Source organism: Borostomias antarcticus (assembly GCF_949987555.1).
Source record: "Borostomias antarcticus genome assembly, chromosome: 1".
Lineage (NCBI taxonomy): Eukaryota > Metazoa > Chordata > Actinopteri > Stomiiformes > Stomiidae > Borostomias > Borostomias antarcticus.
In genome coordinates, this window is record NC_140234.1 from 23,862,151 (window position 1) to 23,873,986 (window position 11,836).

The 11,836-nt window shown below is 49.4% G+C and overlaps 2 protein-coding genes across 2 annotated transcripts; both read right to left on the reverse strand.

Annotated features, from left to right (window-relative positions):
* Positions 1 to 3,334: 3,334 nt before the first annotated feature.
* On the reverse strand, positions 3,335 to 3,913 carry LOC311311324 (transmembrane gamma-carboxyglutamic acid protein 3-like; the record flags this gene model as incomplete). The annotated part of the gene is made up of 1 exon (XM_084441004.1): positions 3,335 to 3,913. One exon carries the CDS (start codon positions 3,911 to 3,913, stop codon positions 3,335 to 3,337), a length of 579 nt encoding a protein of 192 aa, XP_084297130.1.
* Positions 3,914 to 8,626: 4,713 nt separating this feature from the next.
* ripply1 (ripply transcriptional repressor 1) lies at positions 8,627 to 10,695 on the reverse strand (the record flags this gene model as incomplete). Its single annotated transcript, XM_084451011.1, has 4 exons — positions 8,627 to 8,837; positions 9,153 to 9,229; positions 10,179 to 10,260; positions 10,598 to 10,695. 4 exons carry the CDS (start codon positions 10,693 to 10,695, stop codon positions 8,627 to 8,629), a joined length of 468 nt encoding a protein of 155 aa, XP_084307137.1.
* Positions 10,696 to 11,836: the final 1,141 nt, after the last annotated feature.

Below are 11,836 nucleotides of genomic sequence, written 5' to 3' on the forward strand. Positions count from 1 at the left end.
CTGTAGCTCACCTGCACATGACGCACGTGATCACTCCTACACTGACATAGTGTTGATTGTCCCAAGTCATTGACGACGAACAGACATCCATGCATCCATTTAAAAACTTCAGAAAACATCAACTGGAGTGTGCCATATATTTATATATATTATGTATATTTACATACATTAATATATAGATATACTCAAAGCAAATAACCAACCCATGTTGTTGACAGGAAGTGAGGTGAGGGTTATGTTGAAGTACATGGGGTATATTTTACTATAAATATAGGTGCACACACACACACACGCACACATAATTTTGATCTCGTCATATAATACACAAATATGAATCAGAGCAACGTCTGGGAGAATGTCTGTATAAAGAACATTTGAATCAATACTAGTGAATGGGAATGACAAACATCCAACCAATGAGAGATCAATCTCCACATCCACAACTTGAGCACTGTCAATAAATCTATAATGAGTTGTATTTCAATATCCCACGTAAGCGTATGGAAATGCATTTTCTGAATGATTTGTCTGAAGTGGTGTGTATGATTTTGGCAATAGATAGGAAGACTACAGATAGATTTATATATTGGCTGTTTGGCACATTTCAGCCTAGAAGTCACAAACCATTCAAATTTATACTTTTAGTAAGTTCAGGAATAAACCAGGCAATCATCCTCACACATGAACACTCACCACCACCCACACACGCACGCACGCACACACAAACTGTGAACATATACATTATCAACGAAAAGAAAACCTCTCCCAGCCCACAAGTGTTACAACCAACCGGCTTCCCTTCTTCAAATCAATCCTCGTGTCAATGTCCTCCTTCCTCTGTTGACACTAAAGTGGCCACAGTGTCCAGTGTCACAGCCAGAAAAAGGTGAAAGAGAGGGGAGAGGAGGAGAGAGGAGAATGGATGTGTGCCAGTTGAAGGCCCTCCCCCAACCCCCCTGTAGACTAGCGACGGATAGCGTCACCATCATGCGTTATCAGCCGACAGCCGCAGCGTCAACAGTAGTAGTTAGCATCGACGGCTAGCGGGAAAGGCTGACCGCAGCACCGACCGTCCCCGCGTCCGTCCCGTCCACAGGGATCAATACACGTCCAAACTAAACCCAGGCCATGCCCCCAGACAGAGGACACCGTAGAGGTCATCCTCTCATTCCTCTTTCTCTCTCTCTGCCCTGGGACGCCCCTCTCTCCTTTCCTCTAGAAGAGAACTGTCCTATATCCACAGACCCAGGTGGGATACCTCGTCCCCTACCTCGTCTCTGGCAGTGTGGGAGACCGATGCTGGTCCAGCGAGCGAGGACAGCGGTAGGTTGAGGGAAAACCTGAGCAGATAGATGGACACTTCCTTCAGCTGAACGTAATGGAGGATTGATGGCTTGTTCAACTACTGGCGTGAAACAGATGAATATTAAAGGCCAAAAAAGCTAAGAGGAAAAACCAACTGCTGTGAGGACAAGCGAAGTTGTCGCACCATGGAATACTTTGTCCTGTAGAATCATAATGGTGGTTCAAAGTAAAAACTGTAAACGGTAAAAGGACAGCTGATCTGAAGCTAGTGCTGTACCTTTCCATGTTGCTGCTTTGGGGAGGTGTTGGGATTGGGAAGGTGTTGGGAAGGTGTTGACTGGAATGCAGTGGCCCGTATGCTCTTGAGGGAATGACAGTTGGCCAGTAACAATATTTCCAACTATGCACATGTGTAGTTCGAGGGTAACTCCAACATTACTTATCTTCATTTGGGGAAAAAAAAACACTTAAATGGCTAAGTTGTCTCCACTTGATCTAACTTTGCGGTAGTGCATGTGCATCTTATCCTACACTCTGCTGGATCACAACTATCTCTTTCACTCTGACTCTGGAGGATGTGCGGAAGGGTTGAGATGTGAGGGAGAGACAGGTCTGGGCTCGTCCGCTGACCATGATCATCCAGAACATCAGCAAAGTGTCCACTCTTCTCATGTCCACCTCATCTAGGAAGACGACTGGGTAGTCTCCTCTAGTGAACCTGTCTATGCAGTCTCCATACAGTTTTGATGCTGTCTCCATACAGTCACTGTACAATCTCCAGACAGTCTCTATACAGTCTCCATACAGTCTCAACAATCTCTATACAGTCAACAGTCTCTATATAGTCTCAACAGTCTCTATATAGTCTCAACAGTCTCTAAATAGTCTCAACAGTCTCTATATTGTCTAACCATACAGTCTCCAGACAGTCTCCATACAGTCTCTATACAGTGTCCAGTCTTTATACAGTCTCCATAGTCTATATGGTCTCCATAGTCTCTATACAGTCCCTATACAGTCTCCTTAGTCTCTATACAGTCTCCATAGTCTCTATACCGTCTCCATAGTCTCTATACAGTCTCCATAGTCTCTATACCGTCTCCATAGTCTCTATACAGTCTCCATAGTCTCTATACCGTCTCCATAGTCTCTATACAGACTCCATAGTCTCTATACCGTCTCCATAGTCTCTATACCGTCTCCATAGTCACTATACAGTCTCCATAGTCTCTATACCGTCTCCATAGTCTCTATACAGTCTCCATAGTCTCTATACAGTCTCCATAGTCTCTATACAGTCTCCATAGTCTCTATACAGTCTCCATAGTCTCTATACAGTCTCTAGTCTCCATACAGTCATCATATGGGGGAAGGGGGCTTTTCAATTATTTCTATTTCTTTCTTTCTTTCTTTCTTTCTTTCTTTCTTTCTTTCTTTCTTTCTTTCTTTCTTTCTTTCTTTCTTTCTTTCTTTCTTTCTTTCTTTCTTTCTTTCTTTCTTTCTCTGGTCCTGATGGTTGTCTTTGAGGTGTGTTTCAGAGTAGAGGGGGGAGCGGTGCTTCTGTGAGTGGTGAGTGACCCATGAGCAGGCAGTGCAAATGCTGGGGATTGTTTTTTGTTTTTTTTCATCAACAAGTGACCTTAGCTGGTATATAGAGGAGGTCCTGCTGGACAGCGGTCCAGCCAGACCACACGAAGGACTTCAGCACAGGGTCAGACACATCAGACCACAACAGGACCACAAAATTCAGAGTGCAGTGAAGGGAACACTGATGCCTAACTGCACACACACACACACACACACACATACACACACACTGCCAGGCAAATTGGCACAATAACGTCTATATAGTATAAGGTCCACATGACGCACGGATCATTCGGCGAGTGCAAAACCCGCGGTCAAGCGAAACCACGAGCGCTCTTGAACCACAGACCCCCCCGCGGTCGGACAGACGGTGGCTGGCCAGCAGAGGGAGGGACGGGGGGGACGAGGAGGACCTGCCGGTGTCCCCGGCCGTCTCCTCCGCTCACTTCCCCTTCACGATCTCCTCGTATTTGGGCGGCGGGTCGCTGTAGGGCGCCGTGACCTCGTCGCTGCTGCTCTCCAGGTGTCCCGTCACCTCCTCGTAGGACGGAGGCGGCGTGGCGCCCGACAGCCGTGAGGTCACCGACGCCGAGGAATCCTGGACGTACAGGGCGCGAGTGTTCTGGGCGTGGGGGCGTGGCTCGGGGACGGCGCAGACCAACGACGCCCCTCCTCCTCCTCCGCCCCCGCTGACTCCGCCTCCTCCCCTCTCCACCAGCACGGTGGGCCGCGCGCCGGGCTCCAGGTGCGGGCTGTCGGCGTGGGAGGGCGTGTCCCTGTGGACCAGGATGCGCGGGAGGCTGCGGGAGTTGCGATTGGCCAGGTAGCGGTTCTGGGTGTAGGCGGGGCGTCGGCGCGTGGCCTTCTGCAGCTGGCACCTCCAGATGAGGAAGAGGGCGATGATGATGAGGAGGGCCACGCCAAGGAGGGGCACCACCATGTAGACGGTGTCGGTGCGCTCCGAGCGGTTCTCTGTGTTGCTGCTCACCGTGTACACGCTGCGCGTCTTCCAGAACTCCATCTGAGGAGAGGAGGAGAGAGGAGAGGAGAGGATGGGAGGAGATGAGAAGAGAGGAGAGGAGGAGAGAGGAGAGGAGAGGATGGGAGGAGATGAGAAGAGAGGAGAGGAGGAGAGGAGAGAAGGAGAGAAGGAGAGGAGGGGAGGAGAGGAGGGGAGAGAAGAGAGGAGAGGAGGGGAGGAGAGGGTGGGAGAGGAGGGGAGGAGAGGAGAAGAGAGGAGAGGAGAAGAAAGGATGGGAGGAGATGAGAAGAGAGGAGAGGAGGGGAGGAGAGGAGGAGAGAGGATGGGAGGAGAGGATGAGAGGAGAAGAGAGGAGGGGAGGAGAGGAGGAGAGGAGAAGAGAGGAGAGGAGAAGAGAGGATGGGAGGAGATGAGAATAGAGGATGGGAGGAGAGGAGGAGAGGAGAAGAGAGGAGGGGAGGAGAGGAGAAGAGAGGAGGAGAGGAGAAGAGAGGAGGGGGGGAGAGGAGAAGAGAGGATGGGAGGAGAAGAGAGGAGAGGGGAAGAGAGGATGGGAGGAGAGGAGAAGAGAGGAGAGGAGGGGAGGAGAAGAGAGGAGGAGAAGAGAGGAGGGGAAGAGAGGAGGAGAAGAGAGGATGGAAGGAGAGGAGAGGGAGGTAAGACACCATGAGGCTACTTCAAGATAAAAAGCCAGAGCTTATAACACCCATATAAATAAACCAGGATTGAATGTAAGACACATGCAGTACAACTAGTCAACCACAATGTCAGAAAGCTACATTTCACGTGATACGACACCAATTCACTTCCATTACTCCCATCGTGCATTTTGAGTTCACACGGTGAAGGTATAGTACCGTGAGTTCTTTGTTCTCAAACACTTCGTTGGCCTCCTCGAAGCTGCAGCTCTCCTCCACACACTCCCGCTCGATGTTCCCCTGCCGGAGCTCCTCCAGGAAGCCGTTGGCCCGAGGGAAGCGCTTGAGGAGAGAGTGAGCATCCTTCCCATTTAGGAACGCTGGGGGACAAACGGGGAGAGAGATATCAGTCTGTCGTCGCCCAGGCAGATGGCGGCGTCCTGGAAGTCTGGGAGTGTGTTGTGTGTGTGTGTGTGTGTGTGTGTGAGAGAGAGAGAGGTGGAGTGTGCAGAAGGCTGTAGAAGGTGGACCAGAACAGAAAACAATTATAACAAATTCAGCAACATTAAAATGGATCTGTTGGTTGAGATCCAGGTGGGCAGAAAAGCATGTTGTACCATCTGTGGTATGAAATGTGTGTGTGTGTGTGTGTGTGTGTGTGTGTGTGTGTGTGTGTGTGTGTGTGTGTGTGTGTGTGTGTGCGTGTGTGTGCGCGCGCGCTGTGGTTCTTACCTCCAGCCATGCTACTCAGACTGAGAAACGCTGTCGTTGACCTGAGAAAGAAGCAAAGGCATCAGTTAATCCACACATCTCTGTGACTATACACTTCTTTTAACATTTCAGGACATTTTTACCAGTGTGCAATGTCTAAAGGGATATGTCCTACAGAACTGTAACAATACGTATTGTGTTGTGTTGTGTATGTGCAATGTGTTGTGAGTAATAATGTGTTTTGTATGTGTAATATGTTGTGATCAACGTGTTGTATGTAGTATATGTATGTGAGACATGTGATGTGTTGTCCTCCTCTGTTTCTATGCATTGACTTGATTTGTGCAGCAAGCGAGTCCAAGACAAATTTCCCTGAGGGGACAATAAAGTACTATATTCTATTCTAATACAGTTACAGTTTTGTCATTTTGTCATTGACAGCCGGTCCCTTAACTCCTCACAGGATCCTCGTCTGTAATATATCTATTTAATAGCAGGGGGCCATGGAATGGGTCTCGCGTGTATATCTGAGAAAGAAGCTCGAGTTTCAATAATGCATGACACTGCTCTCTAAAATTTGATGTATGCGTTCATAAATGGATACAGGCATCGCCATATACCTTAGTAAAAACATATCCCATCTATAAATATAGTGTCGTCGGGGTTGGGGGAGAGGTTCCCATAGCAACAGGGATAGGGAAAGGGGGAGTCGCGCGAGCCGTAAAGTCCCTATCGAGACTCAATTAAATCATTAGAAAAAGACGCGCGCGTGGTAGGGAGACGCATCAGAATGTCCCTGTCATAGAGCAGAGGGAGCGCGCAGTATACACACGGAGTAGCGAGCCGTAAATGACCCCATTCATCAACCCCCCACCCCCCAGCATCATGGAGAACAAGACAAGAGTGCTTGTAAGCTGCCATAGATACCCCGAATCACATCTCACCCTTCAGTCCTATACACAGCTCAGAACAATCTCTTAAAGAAAACGTTTTTCAAACCCTCGTGCAGCAGATGTTTTGATAATTAGGAATATCACTGTAGGATTATTGATAAATCCAATAGTTTATCCTTTTAAAATCTTAAAGACTAATAAGGATGCTTGACCATTCATATACATGCTGCTGGTTGTCGCGGTCTCTGCCATGTACAGCTCTTGCTACCATAACAGCATATTAAATATTTATAAAGATTCGTGCTGAGTTACATTCCTATCATAGAAGAGAGTCGGCTTCTGCTCTCAGCGTCTCTTAGCTAGAATATCCTTCACATGATAACATTCTAGTCATAAAAAGTAGGCCCTATGTATTTCATATAAATATAACTATTATCCACACACGTGTTCATCTCTTTTGTGTTCAGTTCAATATACACAAAAAGGAACCCTACCTTCCACGCCACTGTTAAAGAAACGGATTTTCCATTCCGTCCCTGTTTTCAACAAGGGAGCACCCACATGAGTCACTACACAGACAGTGACCGAGACACCGGCGAACCAATAGTAGAGGTGGAATCCCCACCATTATCCAATCAAAGCAGTCGAAAAGATTCCGTTGACATCTAAGCACACGCCCCAGTGAAGGCGGAGGCTGTCTTTATATTGAAGTTGTTTGATATACACGCACTCAACCTCCATCAAATGAGTTTAATGAACTAACAATGAGTATAAAATATTTAGGTGCTTATCGAAATAAAATAAGTTATCCAACCCGTTCAACCCCCCTTGGTTAGGAGAAATAAGATTGGCAGTAGCACTGTGTGAGAGGAGACAGCAAGCCACACCTTATACCAGAAGACTTCATATCCCAGCATTCAAGAGAGCGGTTTCCACCACGTATTGGTTTATATTAGGTCGATGGGGGGTGGGGGGTGGGGGGGGGGGGGCTGTGACTGATGCCTGAAAATAAACTTTATCTGTAATAGGCTTCAGTTGAAAAGAACAATGGAACAATGATCCAGAATGACAGACCCTCCCCATCATCCATTCTGTGAAGGCCAAAATTGTGTCTGATAAATCAAATCAAATGAAAAACACCAAAATGTGTCAAACCAATCAGCTAAATCATTGTAACTTCAACTAAATCATATGTATAAGGTTTGTGTGTGTGTGTGCGTGCGCGTGCATATGTGTGTGTGGGTGGACAGGAGATAAAAACAGGGAAGAATTATGATGCATGAGTGTGTGTGTGTGTGTGTGTGTGTGTGTGTGCGCGCACACACTTCAGTCCACACCTGCATGAGAGTGCATACCGGGGAGGTGTGTGTGATCGTGGAGCAGTTGGGGGATGGGGCAGGATGGTGCTGTGTGTCGTCACCCCGAGAGGTCACGGTCTCAAGTGGTAAACTGATAACAGCAGGGGGCGTCCGGTGACCTTTAACCTCAGAGAGGCCCCTCCCTGCCCCCCTCAACCAGTTGATCACCTCATTCTGGGCCAGGGAGACAGAGACCAGGCCTCCTCTCACCCCAGCCCACCCCAGCCTGGGAGAACTAGCAGATAGACATCAAAGACCCTAGAAGCGGAGATAGGAGGGAGAAAACCCGGTGGAATCTCCCCACACAACAACAAAGACTTCCTCTGACAGTCTCCTCCTGCCCCAAACCCTCCGATCACTTTGTCACTTGATAGAGAAAGACGCAACACACTCGGCTTTCCCAAAAATAGTTTTTAATTCAAACTGTGAAAAGTTGAGACAGTGTTCGGACAATATACAAAAAAAAGACAGTCATATAAATAGTACTATAAATATACATATGTGTTTATATACAGATTTACATTATAAGTTAGAAATGTAAATACTTGGCAGGATTGTATTACATCTATACTCTATGTACACGAGCGAGGTCGCGACCCTGAGGTTTGTTTGTAAACACGATGTGTTTCCCAATGTGGGAATCCGTGATCCACCTCCCCACTACGCTCAGACCCAACACCGTGGGCTCTCCCCAGACCCAACACTGGGTCCTCCCCTCAGACTCAACCCTGGACAGCCCCCCCCCTCACCCCACCCCACCCTACAGACTCAACACTGGTCTTGCTGAGGACTCTGGCAGCGTTCAATAAACAGATCGTGACAGACCGTGAACAAACTCTAGATGGTCTCTATTCGACCTCAACATATGGCTTTGGGGAAGGTTAGGCTGGTTGAGTAACAATACCACACACCAGACCAGCAGAGAGGGAACTCTAACACCGGCGTCACAGCTCCACACACACGGAGGTAAGACCAGACACAATCTAGACAGAACAAGATACTCTCGCGTTCACGTGCTGTACAGTTTACAGTGCGTTTGCGTATTACGCGTACCCCCTTAGCTGTCAAGTTCTCGACCCCCGGTGCATTCACACAACGCAGCTGTGACCCCCGGCGACCTCAGGGCCCCGCTTTTCGCAGCGCTCTGAGAATTCAGTTGTAGCTGGTGAAACGGGACTGGGGCTTGAGGCACTCGTCGTCTCCGCCGTCCCCCTCCTCCTCCTCCTCCTCCCAGTCTTCGTCGTCGCCCTCGCTGTCCGAGTCCTCGTAGAAGCTGATGGTGGCCTGGACGGGGAAGTTCTTGAGCAGAGCCTCTCCGTCGCTGTACAGGTAGTCGAACGACTTGGAGCGCGGCCAGAACAGCCTGTAGGAGAACGAACATACACGTTAATACTCAGGTCTAATGCGGATTGAAATCAAATCAAACTTTATTCGTACAGCGCATTTCACACGCAGAGGCAACACGACGCGCTTCACAGAGAGGAAATGGGAGGAGAGGGGATGAAGGAGGAAGAGGATGTTGTCAAGAGGGGGAGGGGGGTGGGGGTGGGAGAGGAGGAGGAGGTGGTCAGAGGAAGAGGGAGGGGGTTGGGTGGAAGGGGAGGAGGAGGTGGTCAGGGAAAGAGGGAGGGTGGAAGAGGAGGAGGTAGTCAGGGGCGGCCAGGGGGCAGGTACTGACCTGACTGGGTGCTGGAAGGCCTGCGGTTTCCCCTCGGAGCAGGTGAGGCGGTCAGGAGCGGCCGGTCTGGAGTAGGGCTGGACAGGAGAAAGAGAAGAGCATACGTTAGTCAGCTGATCCACAGACAGACGGAGAGAGAGAGAGAGAGAGAGAGAGAGAGAGAGAGAGAGGGAGGGAGAGAGGACAGACGTTCATCTACACCGCCTAGCGAACGCGAAGCCGCCGAGCCATCACATGCCCCGGTCCTGACCTGACCTGACCAGACCATCTCCCTGCTAGCAGTCTTCACACGCGGCACAGACAACAGCTCCACACACAGTGGGCCAGACACAGGGAGCTGGGTCTGAACTGAACACGGTTTCATCACACTAGTGGAGGCCTGGGACTAACCAGTGTGTGTGTGTGTGTGTGTGTGTGCGTGGGAACCTGTCCCATCCTCTCTCTCACAGCCCTGAGGAGGTGTCCAGTTTAGCATCTCTCTGGGAAGCAGCAGGAAGGAGCTTAGCGTCTGCAGGCTGTTTTTCTCACACCCATAGAGCCGTGGTGTGTGTGTGTAGTGCTGAGGTGGTATGTGGTGTGTGTGTGTAGTGCTGAGGTGGTGTGTGTGTGTGTGTGTGAGAGAGAGAGAGAGAGAGAGAGAGAGAGAGAGAGAGAGAGAGACTGAGGCAGGGACATATGGCCATGTGTCAGAGTGTCAGGGTGTGACAGTGTGTGTGTGTGTGTGTGTGTCTCCACAGCCTGTCTGGAGCTACAGAGCTGGCAGTGAGGCGGAAAGACAGCTTGACCCTCACACCTTCTGCTCTGTAGCATACCACTGCTAAAACCCTCAGCGGGACACGTCTGACTCCCCTGTTTCTGTCTCCATTCAAAACACACATATGCCAAAGTTGTTGTTTTTGTTAATCATAAGATCCAGGGCTCTATATTTTCAAAGTGAATGGTCCTGGGCTGAACACATGAACCGTTGGAAGCTAGTATGCTGCTGTAACAATGGACTAAAGCACAAAGCGGGAGAATTCAACTTACACATGAGGACTGCTGCCTGCTCCTCTGGCATCCGCGCGCTGCATCCTTCCCAGCGAGCCACGGTCTCCACAGCGACGCACAGCTGCAGGGGGAAACGAGCCGGACGGTTAGTGTCAATCAAACTGGCCTCAACATTCGATATGATGAGAAATATTGAGAAATATCTGCCTTGATGATGCGCACACCTGAGCGGACATTGCCTAGTAGTGGCAGCTATTATAACACCAGCCTATGTGGCCTAAGTAGACTACATTGGAGAAGTGTTTTGATCGATTCAGCCAGCCAAATTTAAACATCAGGGTTTTATGTTAAATCGATGATAAGGGTTCGTGGTCAATACAGAGAGATATATGTCCACTAATTATGGCACCATTCGGATAAAAGGCATACGTGTTGTATCTTTATTAGAGGGGCTTTACCTGTCGTTTGCTGGCAGACGAGTGTCCATCATCACCGGGCGCGAAAGCGGAGCCCCAATGAAGGGCGTCTGTTTGACGAGGAGGCATGCGGAACTCATCTCTCGGTCGCTGCTCGAATCCTGTCGAAAAGCCTGCGGCGGAATCACCAATGTCTCCCAGCTCTTTTCCTCTTTGCGGCAGCCTAAATGTGGCAGTATCCTACTTTGCTTTTGTTGTCTCGTAGTGCTTCCAGGGGCGTGTTGAGAGAGAGAGTGTCCGGCTGATCACAATGCCCGGGGTTTATAAAGGACCTCCAGCTCCGGAGGGGGCGTGAGGGGGGAGCGTAGCTGCCAAACGACCCGAGCGGGGGGATAGGTACCCCTGTCGGCCAAATGATTGGGGGTCAGGGCAGTTTGGTGTGAAGAGTTCCCCAGTTGTATAAACAGTGGTTCACAGCGTGAGGGTGAGAAATATGGTACCGTTAAGTTGTTGTAAAAACACAGAGGAGAAAAGTTAGACACCATCTGCGAGAAAGACGACGGGGAGCAAATTGGCAGGGGGCTCTTATAGACTACATAATTAAGAGGGTTAATAGGATTTGTTAGAGATATCGAGCAATCCTCCCACTGCTGATTAACTGCAAATGATGCAAACGCACCGCCCTTCTGGTGTGGGAAGGGATCCAGCCAGCCCTGTCACTTTGCCAGGATAATTTCTTCTTTGGGCTGGGCTGTCGGCTAGATTTCTCTACAAACACTCTATTGCTTAAAATAGCTCGTTGTCACAAGTTTGCATAAGAAAACGTGCTATAGCCTATCTCCTAGAGATATATACTTTATTTTGTTAACTCCTTTCGTAGACTACAGCCTACTTATTCATCAGTCCAGTGTGGTGTTAACCGGAGCGCACGCGTCCCGGTGGAGCCCGTTAGGCCAGGTGTGAGAATCTTCACCAGCGGGTTCTAATGAGGTCTTAATGGCCCCTTGATGGACTGAACGGCCTCCAGTAGGAAAGCAAACCTTGGGGCCGCGGCACCATCGATGCCCCGTAGAGACGGCAAACTGGCGCAAACGGCACAAACGGACCGACCATGCGGAGTAGGCATTACGCAGGCACACAAACGCGCAACCAGCTTCATCTGCTGGCTAATTACCAGGACCTATCTACCCAACTCACACCCATACGGCAACACGGCTGGATTAATTTGATTAAAACTGAATTGAAAACAACAGTTCATTCTGTTCTCAATAGTGTTATTTC